This window comes from Lethenteron reissneri, chromosome 35, assembly GCF_015708825.2.
Source record: "Lethenteron reissneri isolate LAM-NWPU_2019-01 chromosome 35, ASM1570882v1, whole genome shotgun sequence".
Classification (NCBI taxonomy): domain Eukaryota; kingdom Metazoa; phylum Chordata; class Hyperoartia; order Petromyzontiformes; family Petromyzontidae; genus Lethenteron; species Lethenteron reissneri.
In genome coordinates this window covers 7,998,002-8,020,318 of record NC_083813.1, presented here as the reverse complement: position 1 = coordinate 8,020,318, position 22,317 = coordinate 7,998,002, and the positions used below count along the sequence as shown (strand labels likewise).

The following is a 22,317-nucleotide window of genomic DNA, read 5'->3' as shown; positions in this document are numbered from 1 at the left end:
GCTTGCCCATGGCGCTGAGCACGTGTTTACAAACAATGTGCCCGGCAACAGGACGGAATGTACCAAGTCACGCTGAGAGAGCGGGGGGAGGGAAGTGACGCGTTCCATTGTTATGAGACGCAGCGCCAAACGCGATTGTAAGACACACCGTCGTTCGTCTGTTTATTTAAAATAAATAAATAAAAAATATTATTCGGTTTCAATCGTACAATGTGAATATATTCTTTTTAAAGAAACATTGTATGTGTTAATTGTTAGTGCCCTATTGAAATGGGTAGATGGTTTCGCCCAACCGGAAGCTCGCGTCGCCATGGTAACGCTAACGCCAGACGAGACGCTCCGTGTTTGTGGAAGTTGAATAATTTATAGTTTTTTTTGGTCGCCTACCCTAAATATTTTAAAGAAAATAAAAGGTATCGTGCAAATCGCAAGTTCTAAAATAAGCCGCTCTGTAAATCTGCCGCTTTAATCGTATTTATTTTTGATCGAGTTGCGAGCGTGAGAACAACCGATGATTTTTAATTGCCATGTGTTTTGGTTATCCCTGTTGCAATTAACACGGTGGACCAATGTTTGAGATTGTTGTGGTGTTAAAGTGTTGTATACGTGTGATAGCTTTGTGAGGCATTCCATTCGTGTTGAGTTTCTAGACATGTAACGATTAATCAATAAATTAAAATATATCGCGTGAATTTGATCCCTTAACATTCGTAAGTTCGCGCGTGTAATTGGATTAATTTTAGATTCATCAAAATCATATGCCAATGTTACCATTGCTGTGATTTTAACTATCAAGAGAGGAGAATAAGAGACGAAACATTGTCTCGCTAGAACCGAATCTTGTGCGTGTGCGCGGATCGATAATACCAGTACTGTTACATGCACTGCATCGTAATGATTACGACTACAGTAACATTTACATTTTGATTTAAAGCTTTCGTGACTGCATGGATTCATATTCTTGGTTCTTTCGGTAAAGTCACGTAGAAGGGAAGTAATAAAATAATACAAATATAAAACAATATTTTATTATTTCCCTTCTACGTAACTTTACCGAAATAACCAAGAATATACAGTACCATTGTTATTATTGAAATCAGCGCTAAAACATGAAAGTTTACGAAAGTATCACTCAGTGAAGTGTGACATTGTCCGTCACCATGTCTGTTAAGAGTACCCACACTTTACCCCACCACACGGGACCTGTCTAGCGATTGGCTGGTGGTGTAACACATTTATACTGCTGGATGGACGTGAAGCTTAGAACAACAAAACCTTGACAATGTCAGCTGCCGCGCCGCGAGATCGAACTAGCAACCTCTGCATTGCAAGTCCGGTCCGCTAACATTTGCACCACGTCATCATCTTTTATCGATTAATAAATTACATTCTAAAATTACATTAATCTGGCATAAGTCTGCCGCAGACGACGACCTCCATAGGCAGATGGGCATTTTCTCATTCTGAAGCTGCTAATGTTTCCATTGCGTGCGTGTGTCTGTGTGCACGTATGTGTGATGTGTGCGTGTGTGTGAGCGCGCCTCTACAGGGGTAGCGGACGCATTTGGCAGGATGCCCTTGGGACGAGAGCAGGCAGCTATCAGCTGCCTGCAGTACAGCCCCTCGAAGCCCCCAGAAGGATTCCAGACCCGCGTGGTGGCCCCGAGAAACCCCAAGCTGGTTCCTCGGGAGGAGTTTCCCTCCAAGGTAAAAGGCTGTAAATGCCACTTATGATGTGCTTATTATAAGTTGAGCCATTTGCCCTTTGCATTTTTTTTTACAAAAAAAAAACAATTTGTGATAGAACAATTGAGCATTTTGCAAAGGAAAGATTAATTGTATTTTGATTGTATTGAGCTTTGCCACATTAGTAATAGTAATAGGGTTTTACCCTTTCAACTGGTACAAAAACTGACACCTTTATACAAGGCATCATGTTTGCAATAACCACAATACAAGCAGTCAAAATGCAAACAAAAATAAACAACTCTGATGATGATAATGGTAATAATAATCTTTTGCCACATTCACAGGCACTTTATTGAAAGGTGAGTATTTATAAAGCATCAGACTAGATCCAACCCTACATATGAGTGGTTTCACCTCTCCTGTTATATATGATCTTACTTTCACTTGCTTTGTCAGCCTTTGTCAAAGCTAACAAAATATAATGACATTAAACTGATAGTGAAAAAATAGTATGTGTTAAATTGATGATGCGAAATAATACGTTTAGCTTTGATGGATAGGCTTATGTCATAGCACAAATATTATACCACTTCCATCGTCACAAAAAATGAAACATGTCATTCTTTGTGAAATATTCACATTTTTTACGTAATGCTATTCAAGTATATTTAACTGTAAACATAAAAAAAAATCTTTCAATTACTAACCAATGCTACACAATAAGATATGATGGAAATCAGAAAAGAATAAAAATATATATATATATGACCAAGGCACTAAATGGAATGAATAAATCAAGGCATATAGGAATAAGATGAAGTATAGCTTTACAGCACCCCAGGCAATGGCTCCAACATAGAGAGGTGTTTTTTATCCAGTCGTGGATATTGATGAGTTTCTTATATATTTTGTTATTTTGCCCCATGCGGTGATATTGAGGGCCATGGTTTTGCCACACTATCTTTTTTGCTTATTTTCCTTTCACACTAGGTGACCCCATCAGAGTTCATGAAAGAAATGGCACTGACCACAGAAGAAAAGCTGGCAGGCACTCATGAGATGCACTTGCCCAAAATTATACAACTGCTGGACATGAATGAGACTACCCACCAAAAGGTAAATCGTTATTAGACACCTCCCGTTGCATATAATTTAGTCATCTAGTCAAATAAATATTCATTGGTTTTAAATGTGTTCATTGATTTAAATATTTTACAATACCGTATGCAGAAATATGCTTTAAAAAGCCTTAATTTGTTGTCTACTCATTTGCAACTGTATGTTGCGTCTCCTTGTTTGTAGTTTTCGCTGGTGGACATTGATCAACCAATGTTCCAGCCCTTTCCTTCAGAGATCACCTTCCAGAACTTTGAGCCCTGTGAGACATATGAGGTGCCACTCAATCTCAGGAACAATGACCGGGTATGCCTTATCAATCACATTTTCTCACGTGTTGTGCTCATTACTTTCTATTTCCTTACGTTATTGTCCTGAATGTTAATTGATTATATGAGTACGATTTTGTTTTCACGGCTGTATGATGGTAATATTTCTTGATTTAAAGCTTTCGTGACTGCAGGGATTCATATTCTTGGTTCTTTCGGTAAAGTCACGTAGAAGGGAAACAATAAAATAATAAAAATCTAAAACAATAAAATTCTCACGACGTTTCGACTGCAACACAAGCAATCATCATTTTTTCACACCTGATTGATGATTGCTTGTGTTGCAGTCGAAACGTCGTGAGAATTTTCTTGTGTTTATATTTTATTATTTTATTGTTTCCCTTCTACGTGACTTTACCGAAAGAACCCAGAATATGGTAATATCTCTGTTAAGCTCTGAATCTGAAGCCAGACATCATCAGGCGGTAAACATGGGTGTTGATTGCCACAGGTGCCTCGACTGATTAAGGTGAGCCAGGAGGACTCGCCATACTTTAAGATCATCAGCCCAAATGACGTGGGCACCAAAGTGGCTCCAGGCATGGCCTCGACATTTCGCATTGTGTTCACACCTGAGCAGAAAAAGGTTTGTCTTGAGCCACACCTCACATTGTCACAATTTAGGATTATAATTCAATAATCGATCCATTGTATGATTATTTATGCTTGTATATATTGTCTCACTGGTCTATTTTGTCATGACCAATTATATAGACAAAAATAAACATGTACATATCATTAGGCTGAATTTTTAATAATTGATTCTAACATGCAAGACACCCAAACTTTGCCTATCGCCGGGGATTACATTCTTGAAAATAGCCGAAATCAGCAAATTCGTAATCCGTTTTGTAAATTCCTTGCAAAAGCCACGTATGATGATGACTATAATTAATGACGTGCCTAACTATCGTAGTGGTGCAGCACTTTTAAACACGTTTTACATTTTCAGCACACTTTCAGAAAAAAAAGTTAACACAAATCGATACAAAGTAATTCCCTAACGAATTTGTATATCATTTAAAATGGCAAGCATATAATTTGAAAGACCATACAACCTGTATAACATTGACCTGTGTACTTATCTGTCAGGACTACACGCATCAGTTGGTCTGTGTGACCGAGCGAGAAAAGTTTATGGTGCCGGTGCGTGCGATCGGGTCCCGCGCCATCCTAGACTTCCCGGATGTAGTGGCATTCTCCCAGCGGCCGGTCAAGCTGCGCTCTGAGCGAACGCTGCTCGTACGCAATGTTGGCAATCGCCACGCCAATTTCTCACTGCAGACGGAGAGGTGAGCCCAGCTGGACGTGTACTCGTAAATGTGTGCAGAAGGGAGACTGTTGCCTATCAAGAGGAGCATTTCTCAACACACATTTCTCGTTCTTTGGCTGCTATAGATTTCTACATGATAAGCCACTTAGTTGAGCTATGCGGCCAGATAGCGTCTTAAAACGAGCTATATAGCTCAGTGAGCTTTAACTGGTAAAATATAAAAAGTTTAGTGTTTTTAGTTTTACAATGTTTTCTCTGTAAAGTTTGTCAGGCCTGCGTGATAAACAGTCTCTCGCTTAGGTGGCCATTTTTTTCAGTTGAATATGTGCAATGCAACCAGCTGTGATGAAACTGTTGGCATTGCATTGCAGGGAATCCGTTTAATTCCATTGTTGTTTTATAGTAATCATATAATCTGCGTGTGATGTGTGAAACTGAATAAAACGTGGGAGCATCAAGAGGCAACTGAGGTGCCTCTGCTGAATCATCACAAAGGTTTATGCCTCGGGGCAATGACTTTGAGCCACTGATATTTTTATCATTCACACTTTGTATAAGTAACTATAGAATCATGGGTACAGCAGAGTTGTTGTCTTCATTCTGGACATGTATGGTACATTTAGCACACATGTTACTCTGGTATATTAATCTACAATCCTAATTCATGTCCACAATGACATTGTGGTCATCTGAGAAATCACAACACAGCTTATAATTTTTTGTAGTCAAATAGTATGTCCATAAGTGACTCATTTCAATAGTTATTTACACTAAATTGTTAAATATTGCAGGGTCTTCCACTAATATATTCCATATCAAAATTGCTTATAATTTAAAGTGCCTGATGTGAACATCAGTACATCACAGCTGTGCTCAATACACAATGCAAGAATATTTGCTGGTGTACTATGGTATCCCACAATGCACTGGTTCTTCATTTGTGCACACATTGTATTCATTTATAAGCCAATTTTCATCACCTTGAGGCATGCCACAAGGGATGTGCAGTTTGACAAGAAAATGGCAGATAATTTGAGAGAAATTTCAAGTAAGTGGGTTTGCTGTCAGTGTCAGCAGGGAAAGATGGCAATGCAATAAGCTAGATGTTTAAAATACTGTAGGATTGTTGTACAGGACTGAAAAATAGTCATTTTTATTCTTTGGATCTTTCGGTAATGTCACGTATATAGGTTCAAAGAAAATAACAAAAAATAACACGAAACTACTACCTTGCCATACATAGCAGGGGTCACCAAAAAGATCTCCAAAATCATGAGCAAACACAAGATCCGGGTTCGATTTAACACAGTGCATAACATTTTGGATCTGATCCCATCTGTAAAGGATGTGATCCCTGACATGCAATACCCTGGCGTCTACAAACTAAGCTGTGTCTGCGGCAGTAGTTACATTGGGGAAACTAAGCGACATGTCTCGGACTGTGTTCGTGAATATAAGGCAGATTTGAAACACGGTAGGACCAATACCTCGGCCGTGGCTGATCATTGTTTTAATGCGGTGGGCTCACACTAAATTTATTTCTCTAAGACGAAGGTACTTTGCAAACCTACTGGCTATCAACAAAGAATCGTTCATGAAGCCATCCACATATACAGACACAGACACAACTTAAATCGAGAAGATGGGTACAAACTGAGTAATCATTGGAAGGACGTTATCAACCAGTTTAAGTCATAACTGGCTGTGATGTTCCCATCCTACCACCTTCCGATTTACATGAACAGGTTAAATTTCGCACACTAACACAGCCACCTCGCTCGTCGAGCTCGACGTTGCTGCTCTGCGATCTGCCATTAACATGCCAATCTCTCACATTAACATAGCCACCTCCGCACACTCGTCGTGGGCGTTGCCCTCCGATCTTACATTATCATGCTAATTTCAAACATTAATATCACTAGCTCCGCCCACTTCGTTTATGACCCCTGTGTTGCGATCGAAACGTCGTAGTTTTTTGTTATTTTCTTTGAACCTATCTACGTGACTTTACCGAAATATTTCGATTTAAAGCTTTCGTGACTGCAGGGATTCATCTTCTTGGTTCTTTCGGTAAAGTCACGTAGAAGGAAATAATAAAAATAAAACATAATTAAATAATTCTCACGACGTTTCGGCCACAACGCAAGCAGCCGTCTTCAAGGAGACAGTCTGAATTCAGACTCTGTCTCCTTGACAGACCTGTTCTCCACCTGAAGACTGCTGCTTGCGTTGCGGCCGAAACGTCGTGAGAATTATTTTATTATGTTTTATTATTTTATTATTTCCTTTACCGAAATACCCAAAGAATATGAATTTCTGCAGTCACGAAAGCTTTAAGTCAAGATTTAAAAGTCATTTTATGTTGAGGTTGAAAACTGCTAAGAGTACATGCTTGTAAGGCGGTATTAAACGATGTAGGGATTCCTAGCCTGATGCACTGTCAAGCCAAAGCCAGTTGATTAGTCAGCACTAACCTTTGTCATGTAAACCTGAACCTTCAACCCGAAATCTAACTGTCTGGTTTATTTAACAACAGTACGGTACTGAGTCTGAATAAGCTGTAATGAAACATTCAAAATGCTCATATTCAAGGGTGCATTTGCTGTATATTGTTGCCACAATCTCTCATTTGCCTTCCCCTTTGAAGTTTCAAAAGGGTGTTTGTTTGTAACGTGCTTTCAAACCCGGAAGGTGCAGATGTATTAATTGTTTTGTCCAATAGTTTTAAATATAAATGATTAATTTAGCTTTTTCATTCAGAGTAGCTAAAACCATCACTTTCAGACCTATAAAAAATCATGACCGTTATATAAAATTTGAGAGGAATTATCGATTGATTAAATCAAGCAAAGGAATCATAAATCATAAATACATGAAACAAATTGTTTGTTATATTGCAATACAACATTTTGTTCTTTGAGTGAAGTGACATGCATGATGTTACACAATGATCGTTGAATTACACACCTCACCAGTTGCACACTTTTATTACCAGGACTCCATTAACTTTGAAAACATTAAGCATCTACTGAAGCATATAACACCCTTGTGGATACTCGCTTTGCACACTGCGCATGGCTGCACTTCTACAAGCATAAATGTGTCAAAAGTTGTCACCCAGAATGCACCAGATTTCATCACATGTTCGAAGCTAATCAGAGTTGACCTTAGATAGTGCTTGAATGGGCGACTACCAAGCATAGGAGGTGTTATCGGCTGCAATGTTACGTGTTGGGCAGCAGAGGAAAGTGCAGAAACATTAATTGTTGAACTGTACTATGCTACCATGTTTATGCTCCGCCTTCATCATCAACCCGCATTGACTGGTATGGGCATATAACCCCCATAAACCTGCACTGTTAGGGGAGGTCCTCATCCTGCAGTGAACTGACAAAGTGATCTATACACTTCCGATGACCATGGTTGGCTAGGTACGGCGCGAAAGAAGTCCAGCATATATATACATCCATAAAGATTTGCTTTCCTTGTATTATTTTCCAGCAATAACACTGGTCAACAAAAAAAAATTCTGGCCTGGACTTTTGCAGCTGTTTTAGACAAATTTCAGGGTGCTGATTCCAAATCTGATCTCAGATTTGCTCTATCACATCATTTTTATGCTAGCGGCATACCCCATTTTCATTGATTTTACCAGAAATTAATTCTGTCACTTATGATTGCAAGTTGTTGCGAGTCAGTGACTGGTTTAGTGTTAAAATATGTTGATGTATTTTTAGCATAGTGTGTTTATAATATAATTTTATGTAGATATCCACATTTATTTAATATTTTTCTTCTGCAGTTTTTTATTGAAAATGCAATATTTAATATCTCAAAAACCTGACGTGATAGACAAAAACTGATGCCAGATTAGGAATCAGCACCCAAAAATTACCTTAAAACCTTTGGAATACCTTATGCCAGAAAAAGTGTGTTGACCAGTGTAATAGGTCGTGAGAATTATTTTATTATGTTTTATTTTTATTATTTTATTACTTTCCTTCTACGTGACTTTACCGAAAGAACCAAGAAGAGGTGTTTGTACATGCGTGTTGTGCTCAGGCCGTTCTCTGTGGAGCCGGTGTATGGAGCGCTGGTCGTTGGTGAGAGCACGCAGGTGACTGTGGCTTTTACGCCGCAGACAACTGGCGACCATTCGGCCGAGCTCTGGATACACTACGACACGGGTGAGAGTTCCGCATCAGTCACGCTTGCTTGTGGACTTTGTGTTTTTTTACACATGAATATTTGTGGTGCAAGCGGTGTCCTTTATTCAAGATATTGCACGTCTATCATCGCTCTCTCTCCCATGCTGTTGAATCTAGGAAGTGCAGTTTCTGTGAGCTGCCAAGCAGTTTATACTTCACGAAAGTAATAACGAGACATTGTAGAGAAAACATCATCTCATTTCAAAACCTCGACGTGTCTCGCAATCAATCTCAATACACTTGTAACGCTCCTCTGAAAGATATGGGGGCTACCATTTTCTCATATTCAACCACCTGTTGAGAAGAAACTAAGCAGATCATTAGAAATCAATGGGGTATCGATAAATTAATCACGATTATAACTAAAAATTCAGCAGTTCTGTAGAGCACTGTCATTTTGCAGTGATAAATGAAAACTAGTGTCTGGGGGTTACATTTATAGGTAAGTCATATTCTTGGTTCTTTCGGTAAAGTCACGTAGATTGAAAATAAAATATAATAAAAAATATCAATAATTTATTGAAAATAAAAGCAAAAAACCCACGACGTTTCGATCGCAACGCAAGCGGTCTTCATCAGGTGGAGAGTACCACACACCAAATGGCCATTATACTGTGACTTTCTCATTGACTGGAGTATCAGGTTTCTCTTAATTGTTTTGTAATATAACGTTAAGTGTAAGGTTTTGTATAGTTTAATGTTGTTATGTTGTTTACTCACATGTCCAAATAATAATCACCCAATTAGCCTCTTGCTGTTATGCAAATGTTTTGTTTTACCTGCAGGCTGCTCGAACTGTATTATGGAATCGTATTGCAGCAATTGAGGGTAGCGAATTAGAACACTAGCTTCAGAGTTTTGCTGCTCCAATAAACATTGCCGTGAAATATTGGTCTGGACGACTCAGAGGCTTATTTAAAATGATCACATTTTTGCCATTAATTTAAAAACAGCCGTTTGTTCATTTATATGCTCTGCAAGACGGCTGATGATAATGATGAAGAAAATGCACACGGCTAGAGATGGAATTTCAGTCGCGTTAGCTTCTCTTACTCATAAAAATATCGGTGTCCTCTAAAGTGCAAGACTAAGGTTTATAATAGTGTACAGGTATGATCTCATGATCATCGTTGTATATATTCCACCAAGATGCACGTTACTGGAGGCACACCCAAGTAACGTTGTGCAGCAGTTACGTATAATATACATTACACTGCACTTGCAAACGCATGGCTCTTGTATTACCTTCCGAAGGCTCTTTATTAAGCGAACGGCACACCCACATGGCTACTGTATAGCTTTCAGTCAAAACCAACGCTGCCATCCCCAGGGAAGTCTTCCTTTTGATTTGTATGCCAACATGAGCAAACCTGTGAACGATAACGCACTATGAATAGCCAAAGTAAATACGGTTGTGTGTACACATCCCTGCGTTAATGTTCTAGTGAACCTTAGAAGCCTCCATTTTTAGTTGCTGTTTGTGGAGAGATACCAATGTGGCCTTTGAGTTAAAATGTGATTGTGTGTACTGTACACAATTTACTCCCATTGGTAGCAAATATCGGTGGTTTCACATACTATAATTTATACCTCTAAACGGTGTGTGTTGCGTAATAAACACATTTTGCATAGACATAATGTTAGGTGTGTACATGTATTGCCCTTTTTATCATGCTAGTGTTCTAGTGATTTGGGAAATGGGGATTATTTGACAGAGGTGGGACAAAGTCATTGTTATGCAAGTCCAAGTCGAGTCTGAAGTCATCAAATTCATGACTCGAGTCTGACTCGAGTCCAAGTCACATGACTCGAGTCCACACCTCAGAGGTGGGACAAAGTCATTGTTATGCAAGTCCAAGTCGAGTCTGAAGTCATCAAAATCATGACTCGAGTCTGACTCGAGTCCAAGTCACATGACTCGAGTCCACACCTCAGAGGTGGGACAAAGTCATTGTTATGCAAGTCCAAGTCGAGTCTGAAGTCATCAAATTCATGACTCGAGTCTGACTCGAGTCCAAGTCACATGACTCGAGTCCACACCTCAGAGGTGGGACAAAGTCATTGTTATGCAAGTCCAAGTCGAGTCTGAAGTCATCAAATTCATGACTCGAGTCTGACTCGAGTCCAAGTCACATGACTCGAGTCCACACCTCAGAGGTGGGACAAAGTCATTGTTATGCAAGTCCAAGTCGAGTCTGAAGTCATCAAATTCATGACTCGAGTCTGACTCGAGTCCAAGTCACATGACTCGAGTCCACACCTCAGAGGTGGGACAAAGTCATTGTTATGCAAGTCCAAGTCGAGTCTGAAGTCATCAAATTCATGACTCGAGTCTGACTCGAGTCCAAGTCACATGACTCGAGTCCACACCTCAGAGGTGGGACAAAGTCATTGTTATGCAAGTCCAAGTCGAGTCTGAAGTCATCAAATTCATGACTCGAGTCTGACTCGAGTCCAAGTCACATGACTCGAGTCCACACCTCAGAGGTGGGACAAAGTCATTGTTATGCAAGTCCAAGTCGAGTCTGAAGTCATCAAATTCATGACTCGAGTCTGACTCGAGTCCAAGTCACATGACTCGAGTCCACACCTCTGTTATTTGACCATACTTGACCATTCTGGTCAGTGCGGGTTGGTGAATATGGGGAGGATTGATGCGGGCGCATAGACATGCAGTTTCCTGGCCTGCCTCCTGCTGCTCACATTATATCCCTGCAGCCATATGACAACCTGCTTGTTTGTGCATGGCGATTATACAGGCAAACACTATGCAGGCTGATTGCCACTTCGCTTCTGAGATCAAATAAGATCGGGAACATTCGAGGTTATTTGGTTGTAGACAATTTTAGGTCTAGCAAAAAATAATATATATATGAAAAGATGTTTGATGAGACATTAACTATTGTCGGTCAACTGCTAGATGAATGACTACCCATACCATCACCGTCCCTTGTGATCTCGCAATTCCACAAACCTTCTCTTGCAAATTAACTGCTCTCATCACTCTGATCTCTTCTGTGATTATCCTCACAGTATGTTTACTTCTTTGACTGTCACTCAGTTGTCAGTCTTATCCGTTGGCCATCATATATTTCAGCGATGCATTCTGCCCAAACCCACTCACTTTTCTTAACAGTCAATATAATGTGTTTGATTTGAATGTGTTCCCTAATTTACGTGCTCTTATTCCTGTCAGTGTAATTCTGAACGTGTGACTCTCAATCCTTTCTGGTTTTGTTAAATTTCTCATCAATGTCGATCTATGTCTCTGATTCACGTGTCATATCTGGTGGTAGTATGCACTCATTTAAAAAAATGTTCAGGCACATCCGTATGCTGAATTTTTGTTATTAAGTGAAGCTTAAATATTGAATTCTCTCCTGCTATTGTTTACCTCGTTATTTTGTTACTTTGGTCCAGGTTGGCCTTTAATAATTGCAATATTGTCAAATGGCCTCCTTCCAATGGTTATTATATTTTGTTTCACATTTGTTGAACGTGGCTTTTGGTTTGCTCATAATTAACTAGAGTCCAACTACAATATGCAACTTTTTGTAAAATTTCCTACCGTTTCCCACAATACTGCATATGTACATTTATTTGTTAGCTCCATACGGTGCACAAGAAGTTCAACATACATACACACAATATGGTGAAACGTGAAAAGAAGAGTGTTACATTATATTAGGATTGCGAGCATCACCCATGCACATCTGCATGGGCACTTGGTTCAATGCGGCATTGAAAATAAACTTTATCGAAATAAAATAGAGGTCTCCCATACTTAGCGTCGAAAATTCTAATACGTGCGTCCAATTAGCTAGCACTTAGATCCTGATTGTCAAGTAAATGACATGATGGAATATTTAGCCTCCTTTTTGTGTCAGTGGATTATTGTCACACGCTTGTTGGATTAATATCAGTTGTGTTTCTCATTTGGTAAGCCACTGCTGGCAAAGAAATGGAAATCATGACAAATCCATGTTCCCATGGTGACCAGACTACAAATGGTTAATGCCGGTTAGAGTTGCATTGTTCGGAGATAAATGTGTGTTGCCATGGGAACCACTGTGAAACGAGTGCTAAAACGTTGCCATGATAGGCCACCGTGTAACACGAGAGAGTGCTTTGTTTATCATTAATTGCCTGTCAGTCAGTTTCCATTCGCTCAGTCGCAAAGATGAAGGTTAACCCTTGAGTGTATAATTTCCGGTGTGCTGGAATGAAGCAGAATAGCCAATTGGGCGTTATGGTGGAGAGGGCATAAGAGGGCTCACTGTTTTATTCCTGGAAAATGTAATTAATTTGGGGGTTAAAAGTCGACTCATTTGATGTGACTAGAATTGCTTACAAATGTAATGTGTTGATTATTTTCCATTTTAGTTTCCGCGTTTAATATAAATGGAAGTAATGTACATCGCTTTATACGTTAATTGTATTTACATTATTCTACTTTCACATGAATAATAGATGTTAATAAACACATTAAATCGTACTATATTCGAAAAAATATTTTCTGGATGCCTGTCTTCCTGACTGACTGGCTGGCACACGGGAAGGCAATTGTGCGTGTGTGAGGGTGACGTCACTGCCACATCTGCACGCTGACGTCACGCCTCATCCCCAACTCACCCTCTACCCTGGTTGTGTGTGTATCCTGTGCAAATGCAATAGAGGAGAGAGATAGAGATACAGTAAAATCTTGGATTGCGAGCATAATTCGTTCCGAAAACGTGTTTGTAATCCAAAGCACTCGTATATCAAAGCACTCGTATATCAGTTGTGATCACGTGACGCTCGGCAGACAAAGCGTACTACTCGTATTGCAAGACCTCGCTCGTTTATCAAATTAATATTTATTTAAATGTTTTTCTCGTCTTGCAAAACACTCGCAGACCAAGTTACTCGCAATCAAAGGTTTTACTGTATAGGCAAAGGAGGGAGTCAGGGAGAGGAGAGTGATGGGAAGAGAGTGAAGGCAATAGAAAGGTGGAGAGAGAGACAGGGCTCTATATTAGATCAAACAAATGTACTGGCTGGTCGCAAAGGTTGCATGGATATGCTGGTTACGAGTTTTCACTACATTTTTAAACAAATTTATTTTAACACCCAAATTATTGCCAGACAAGAATATAATGTTGTTTCCTCTGGTTAGAGGCCTCCCATGCCTTGATTGCCCTGTAGCATTTTCATATTTCCTATAACTTGCAGCTTAACTTTTTTCGTACAGTTTTTTTGTTTTACTTTTATTAATGATATTCATCGTTACCACCATCTTTGTAATTACCATCATAACCATATTTATAATTTTCATCATTGCCTTCATCATGATCAAGTTCAGCTTTCCAAGACTAGGAAAAAGCCATGGCAAAATAAGTCCGCCCTTTGTTTCGTCAAATAAAACCGTTGCACACTTGTGTGTCTCATGCAGGCGAAGACATCTGCGTGGACCTGCATGGGGCTGCAGTAGATGTCAACGTGAGGCTGGACAAGAACTCCGTGGTCATGGAGAGGACGTTCATATCAATGGCCAGCCATAGGCGCGTGCTGCTCAGCAACAGGATGGATGCGATTGCTCATTTCCAGTGGAGGCCCTACGCGACCGCCGAAGAGGAAGAGCAGCAGAAGCTGCGGTATGGCCTCAGGGATTGTGCTCGATGACCACATTCATTTCACTTTTTTTGTGTGTGTGTACACTAAGCGATGATTCTCTATCGCCTCCCTAGGCAGCGGTAATATTCTTTATCTGCACACGTTTTTAGATGCGATCTTTAGACGTTATGGGGGATGCTATCACTGCGGATATGGGCGTCTCACGCAGGCTATCACGATTGCTATGGTTTGATCAGAATGTGTGGATTGTGATGACACCGGTTGGATGGTAGCTGTTATTGAGGTGAATTAATTTGTACAAAAAAGTAATAATTAAAGCAGTAAAAACTATGTTATCCATCAAGCAAGTAAATTGCTTTTTCTAGTAGAGTGATAAATCATCATCTATACCTCCTATGTATCACAGTTTGGCCCAAACAAATATATTCTTGCTACGACAATGCCACATGCTCCCAAGAAGCATTCATTATTTAGCAAGTGAAGGTAATTTCTCAGAATATAGCCACAATACCAGAAAACAGGAGCTAATTCTTGTCAGCACTGCCGTAGCTCATTTTTAAATATTATACATTCTCAGCACAAGGGATTAGAATTGAAGCACCAGCAAACCCTGATCAACCAGTGTACCCAGCTATTCCCCTGGCAATGTTTTATTAAATGCATCACCAGTATGGCTAATGGTAAAATGTGGTTGTGGTGTATGTTGTGTGGTGTGCCGTCAAGGTTCTGCTCCGAGCTGTCAGCCGAGGAGGCGAGGGAGCGCAACTCCTTCCTGTCGGAGTACGCAGTGGAGCCTGGCCTGCGAGACCGACTCTCCATCTTGACTCGCTCCTTCCAGCAGCGCCGGCACATGATAAAGAGCGACCCCATGCACTTCTCCAGTGACGTCATCAGCATAGAACCACTGGTGAGATTGCAGCATGGTTCGCAACCACTGCACTGTGAAACATCTTGCGTCCACGACCCTATTATTACAACCCTCCCAATACTTGTGCCTCAAATCGCTCCGTGAAAATTTGTATTATCAGTGAAAACTTATTACAAATGTTTCACTCCCAGAAGGCAGTGGGGCCTATGGATGGCAGCACTTATCCATGGATGAGTCATTCAGAATTGCTCTCCAGGAAGTGCTAAATATTTTCTATTACCCGATGATAAGTGTGGATAAGAGGAATGCCTAGACGTGTTGACGTTCTTTCCATTACCCAAATTGATCCTGTTCGTACCCAGTGATGTGAAAATCACTAGGTACGAACAGGATGCTTTCTTGATTTGACCATTGCTGCATATAATGTGCATACAAAGTGGCAACGTCGACTTTTTCTATCCTAGTGGGAGAGATGAAATAATTATGGAGTGACATTCTTAAGCCCTTGCGGAATTAAACAGTTTTCCAATTAACATTAAGGCTCTCAAACCACTGAAACTTGAAGATTATTCAAATGTATATATATATTGAACTTCATTCGCACAATACGTAGCCCACCGTACTAATCGGAGGTGCAAATGTGCTTCAAACATAATCTTTGAAGACATACAAGTAGACCAAATGAATAAAGAAAATAAGACAACTTCTAATTGAGGGCAAAACACATTTCAAAATCATAACAGGTAACTTTAATACAAAAGCAGGTAAAATGAACAGAGATGAGAGGCTGATTGGGCAGTTTGACACTGGAGTGTGCATTGAGAGAGGAGAACATCTATTAGAGTTTGCAGCCAGCAGGGACATGAAGATAATGAACACCTTTCCAGAGAGATAGAATCTGGGAACCGTACATAGAAGGACTCAAATGGAAAAACTAGACTTGACTTGATTCGAATTTACTTGATTCAAACTGACAATCTCCAGATTGTCAGAGACATCTCTATCCCAAGGAATTTGAGAACAGGAAGTGATCACAGGTTTATGTAATTAAAGTTATACTTCAACATTGCCGAAGAGGGAACAAAGCTAATTATAGACAATTTCAAGGGCAGTAAATGTCTGTCTGCATAGCCGCATATGAGTGAATTCAAACTGCATATAGCAAATTATTAGTAGTAATAGGTTGCCGCATATACGCGAAATCGCACAAATCCTGGGACTCAAACTCTTTTTCAGATGAAGATGGTGGAGTTCGAGACACTGCGCTTTGTGCAGATTTCTAAGAGCAGTGAAAGTATATGATTCAGATGGAATAACTATGGACACCATTATGGTAAAAATTCGCAATGCCAGTGTAATCAACTTCTTGGTTCTTTCGGTAAAGTCACGTAGAAGGGAAGTAATAAAATAATAAAAATAAAACATAATAAAACAATTCTCACGACGTTTCGGCCACAACGCAAGCAGCCGTCCTCAGGTGAAAACCAGGTCCGTCGAGGCGACAGAGTCTGAATGAAACAGCACACGGGCTTAGAGCATATATATAAGCTGGGCGCATTGACAAATGAATTTGCATATCAACAGGAATTTAGCATATTTATGGGAAATGCAGGAATGTAATTAGTACTGCATATGCATGTGCATTATGCAGGATTAACAGCATCAAAGGGAGCTGCAGTTACTGCTGCTGCAGCAGTTGCTGCTGCTGCTGCAGTTTCTGCTGCTGCTGCAGTTGCTGCTGCTGCTGCAGTTGCTGCTGCTGCTGCACTTGCTGCTGCTGCACTTGCTGCTGCTGCTGCACTTGCTGCTGCTGCTGCAGTTGCTGCCTTATCCATTTTAATATAACACTATGTATTATTCTACCCACCCTAATGTGTATCATACTGCTATATGTTTACTGTACAATTACGACACCATACATTACTCTGCACACTGCACCATGCCAGTGAGTGGAACGCGGTCTGAAAGTCACCGTTAACGTGAACACAATCAGTTAAGATCCGAAATGGTTTATTACGTCCTTCCAATGATTGCTAAGCCAGAATCCATCTTCTCGGTTGAAATTGTCTCTGTGTTTGTATATGTGGATCGCCTCATGAACGAATCTCTCATGATAGCCAGATGGCTTGCAGAGAACCTCTGTCTTGGAGAAGTCAATGTCATGTGAGCCCACTGAATTGTAACAGTGATCTGCCACGGCTGAGGTGTTTGTCCTACCGTGTTTCAGGTCTGCCTTATGTTCACGGATGTGGTCCGAGACATGTCGTTTGGTTTCTCCAATGTAACTGCTACCACAGAGGCAACTTAGTTTGTAGACGCCAGGGTACTGTATGTCTGGAACCACATCTTTTACAGACGGGACCAGATAACGGATTTTATGTACTGTGTTGAATCGGACCTGGATCTTGTGTTTAATCAGGATTTTGGAGATCTTTTTTGTGACCCCAGCAATGTAGGGTAAGGTGATGGTCTTGAAAGGCTCCTCAACAGGATCCTTCTTGATGGTTGGAGTGATGGCTTTGCGGATTGTGTAGTCGGAGTAACCATTAGCCTTAAGAGCTTGGCGTACGTGTTTGAGTTCACTGGAAATGTGTTCATGGTCGGAGATGCATTGGGCTCTATGATATAGAGTCTTGATGAGGGAATTCTTCTGGGATGGATGGTGGTGGGAATCCGGTTTTAGATAAGCATCCGTGTGGGTGGCTTTCCTGTAGACAGAGTGGCTCATTGAACCATCAGGTCTCCTTTTGATTAGGACATCCAAAAAGGGTAGCTTGCCATCATTTTCGACTTCCATGGTGAATCTGATGGCTGGGTGTATGGAATTGATGTGGTCGAGAAATTGGTCTAGAGCAGGCCGGCCATGTGGCCAGATGACAAAAGTGTCGTCTACGTACCTCTTCCATAAGGTCGGGCGTAGAGTGGCAGTCTGGATGGCGTCCGTCTCAAATTTCTCCATGAAGATGTTGGCTACAACCGGAGATAGGGGGGAGCCCATTGGGGTGCCCTCAATTTGCTTGTAGAAGGTTCCATTCCAGGTGAAGTATGTATTGGTTAAGCAGTGTCTCACCAGGGGGGGTACCCCAGCATTCAGTCCTTGATGAACCAAGTCTTCAATGATTGCGATGGTGTCAGGCACAGGCACCTTGGTGAACAAGGAAACCACATCAAAACTGACAAGCAGGTCGTCTGGGGACAGGGCAATCCCCTTGATTGTCGATACCAGGTCAGTAGAGTTTAGTACTGCAGAGGTGGTTTTTCCAGTGAAAGGCCGTAGGATTTCGGACAAAAAACGAGCCAGTTTGTAAGTGGGGGAGTTGATAGTAGAGACAATGGGACGAAGAGGTGTATCTTCTTTATGTATCTTTGGCAAGCCGTACAATCTTGGTGGCCTGGCTGCAGAAGGTTTCAACGAGAACTGTTTGGTCTGATCAATTAATGCGGTTGAAGCAGAAATGATGTTGTTGGTTTTGGAGACGAGGCTGTTGGTGGGGTCTCTTTTTATTTTGATCAGACCAAACAGTTCTCGTTGAAACCTTCTGCAGCCAGGCCACCAAGATTGTACGGCTTGCCAAAGATACATAAAGAAGATACACCTCTTCGTCCCATTGTCTCTACTATCAACTCCCCCACTTACAAACTGGCTCGTTTTTTGTCCGAAATCCTACGGCCTTTCACTGGAAAAACCACCTCTGCAGTACTAAACTCTACTGACCTGGTATCGACAATCAAGGGGATTGCCCTGTCCCCAGACGACCTGCTTGTCAGTTTTGATGTGGTTTCCTTGTTCACCAAGGTGCCTGTGCCTGACACCATCGCAATCATTGAAGACTTGGTTCATCAAGGACTGAATGCTGGGGTACCCCCCCTGGTGAGACACTGCTTAACCAATACATACTTCACCTGGAATGGAACCTTCTACAAGCAAATTGAGGGCACCCCAATGGGCTCCCCCCTATCTCCGGTTGTAGCCAACATCTTCATGGAGAAATTTGAGACGGACGCCATCCAGACTGCCACTCTACGCCCGACCTTATGGAAGAGGTACGTAGACGACACTTTTGTCATCTGGCCACATGGCCGGCCTGCTCTAGACCAATTTCTCGACCACATCAATTCCATACACCCAGCCATCAGATTCACCATGGAAGTCGAAAATGATGGCAAGCTACCCTTTTTGGATGTCCTAATCAAAAGGAGACCTGATGGTTCAATGAGCCACTCTGTCTACAGGAAAGCCACCCACACGGATGCTTATCTAAAACCGGATTCCCACCACCATCCATCCCAGAAGAATTCCCTCATCAAGACTCTATATCATAGAGCCCAATGCATCTCCGACCATGAACACATTTCCAGTGAACTCAAACACGTACGCCAAGCTCTTAAGGCTAATGGTTACTCCGACTACACAATCCGCAAAGCCATCACTCCAACCATCAAGAAGGATCCTGTTGAGGAGCCTTTCAAGACCATCACCTTACCCTACATTGCTGGGGTCACAAAAAAGATCTCCAAAATCCTGATTAAACACAAGATCCAGGTCCGATTCAACACAGTACATAAAATCCGTGATCTGGTCCCGTCTGTAAAAGATGTGGTTCCAGACATACAGTACCCTGGCGTCTACAAACTAAGTTGCCTCTGTGGTAGCAGTTACATTGGAGAAACCAAACGACATGTCTCGGACCGCATCCGTGAACATAAGGCAGACCTGAAACACGGTAGGACAAACACCTCAGCCGTGGCAGATCACTGTTACAATTCAGTGGGCTCACATGACATTGACTTCTCCAAGACAGAGGTTCTCTGCAAGCCATCTGGCTATCATGAGAGATTCGTTCATGAGGCGATCCACATATACAAACACAGAGACAATTTCAACCGAGAAGATGGATTCTGGCTTAGCAATCATTGGAAGGACGTAATAAACCATTTCGGATCTTAACTGATTGTGTTCACGTTAACGGTGACTTTCAGACCGCGTTCCACTCACTGGCATGGTGCAGTGTGCAGAGTAATGTATGGTGTCGTAATTGTACAGTAAACATATAGCAGTATGATACACATTAGGGTGGGTAGAATAATACATAGTGTTATATTAAAATGGATAAGGCAGCAACTGCAGCAGCAGCAGCAAGTGCAGCAGCAGCAGCAAGTGCAGCAGCAGCAAGTGCAGCAGCAGCAGCAACTGCAGCAGCAGCAGCAACTGCAGCAGCAGCAGAAACTGCAGCAGCAGCAGCAACTGCTGCAGCAGCAGTAACTGCAGCTCCCTTTGATGCTGTTAATCCTGCATAATGCACATGCATATGCAGTACTAATTACATTCCTGCATTTCCCATAAATATGCTAAATTCCTGTTGATATGCAAATTCCTTTGTCAATGCGCCCAGTTTATATATATGCTCTAAGCCCGTGTGCTGTTTCATTCAGACTCTGTCGCCTCGACGGACCTGGTTTTCACCTGAGGACGGCTGCTTGCGTTGTGGCCGAAACGTCGTGAGAATTGTTTTATTATGTTTTATTTTTATTATTTCATTACTTCCCTTCTACGTGACTTTACCGAAAGAACCAAGAAGATGAATCCCTGCAGTCACGAAAGCTTTAAATCGAAATCCAGTGTAATCAAGTCGGTCAGTGCTTGGCCCTGCAGGCTTTATCATCACTCCAGCTGACCTACAACTGAGAACCACTGGCACTGTACGAGTTACATACGCAGACAACACCTATTTAATTATCCAGAATTCAATTCTGCATCTAACTGCCAAAGAAATTTACCACATTCAGAAGTGGGCCACTTGTAATAACCTCATGCTCGATGGAGGAAAGTCCACAGAACTGATGTTCAGGCCAAAGGGTGAACAAGGCAGCCGCAGCATCAACCACACCCCTGTTCCACCTCCCCCTTCAATTTATCAAGAGAGAGGCGGTGATGAAAAGTTTGGGTGTGGTCATCACCAGTTTTTTTTCAATGGCACCCCACATTGCCTCTATACTCTTTGGTTCTTTCGGTAAAGTCACGTAGGTATAAAAAATAAAATAAAACAGACTGTTTTGAAACAGTCTGCATCATCAGCAGGCCATGCTTTCCCACCTGATGACGGACGCTTGTGTTGCGCCCGATACATCGTGATTTATTTTATTTTTCTACCTACGTGACTTTACCAAAAGAACCAAAGAGTATGGATTCCTGCAGTCACGAAAGCTTCAAATCAAAATTGCCTCTATAGTTGTGTACTTTTTATGCCTTACGCATATTAGGAGCGCGTGGAATGCTTTTAAAGCTGCATATATATTGTGTTTTCGCCTCAACAATTATCGCCAAGATGAGCTCTTGCTCTCCAGCATGGTTGGGGATTTACCAACTCAGCTGAGCGTGATCGGCTTGAGTCAGTTCTGCGCCGCAGCAAAAGAATAGGGTTCTGTGCACCCAGTACACCAGTCTTTAGGGAGACCTGCAGAGCCGCGGATTCATCCCTTTTCACCCCTATTATTTCTGACCATGACCGTGCCTCACCACGTACTAGTATGCTTTATTTTATTTGTTATCTCAATTTCTTGATTGTGGCTACAACCATTGATGTTTGCATTGTATTGTATAGAATAGCACTATCTGACCCCCCTTCCCTTCCCCCCCCCTTTGGCAATGTGTTGTAGCCCTTACCAACTTTCCCCTCTTTGAAATGATGTACGTAGCCGCGGCTTGTCAGCTGCTCTGACTATCTGACTAACGTGAGGATGAGTGTGTGAATAAACGATTATATGTATGTTGACACAGAAATGAAATACCTCGTGCATGGCACGAAGCCTAACTCATTGTATTCCAAAAGGGAGACAAAACTAACTTGGAGAATTACAGAACCATTGGCTTCCTCTCGTGTATACAAATTGTTCACGAAGACCATTGGAAACAATATAATGGACAATTTACATGCCAACCAACCGAATACATTTGATAAATCAGACAAATGAATATCATATACCATTATGCATAGCTACTGTTGACTATGAATTGCATTTGACTCTGGAAATTGATGCATTCATCCCAGCTTGCACAAACCAAAGCCTACATAAATTATATATTTTGCAAAGATAACTAAATAAACAAAACAAGGACGAAATAGAATGGATGTACAGTGGTACCCCAGAGATCGAACTTAATTCGTTCCAGAAGGCCATTCGAACACCGATTTGTTCGAGCACCAAATTAATTTTCCCCAT

The 22,317-nt window shown here is 41.3% G+C and overlaps 1 protein-coding gene across 1 annotated transcript in view; it reads left to right on the top strand.

Annotated features, from left to right (window-relative positions):
* Nucleotides 1-307: 307 nt before the first annotated feature.
* The window catches only part of HYDIN (HYDIN axonemal central pair apparatus protein), a 123,374-nt gene continuing 101,364 nt past the window's right edge, over nt 308-22,317 (top strand). Inside the window, 9 exon segments of the mRNA XM_061565719.1 lie at nt 308-413; nt 1,550-1,707; nt 2,680-2,805; nt 2,992-3,111; nt 3,586-3,720; nt 4,227-4,426; nt 8,470-8,594; nt 14,047-14,248; nt 14,952-15,135. Coding sequence (XP_061421703.1) covers nt 1,573-1,707; nt 2,680-2,805; nt 2,992-3,111; nt 3,586-3,720; nt 4,227-4,426; nt 8,470-8,594; nt 14,047-14,248; nt 14,952-15,135 — 1,227 coding nt within the window. The 5' untranslated portion in view covers nt 308-413; nt 1,550-1,572.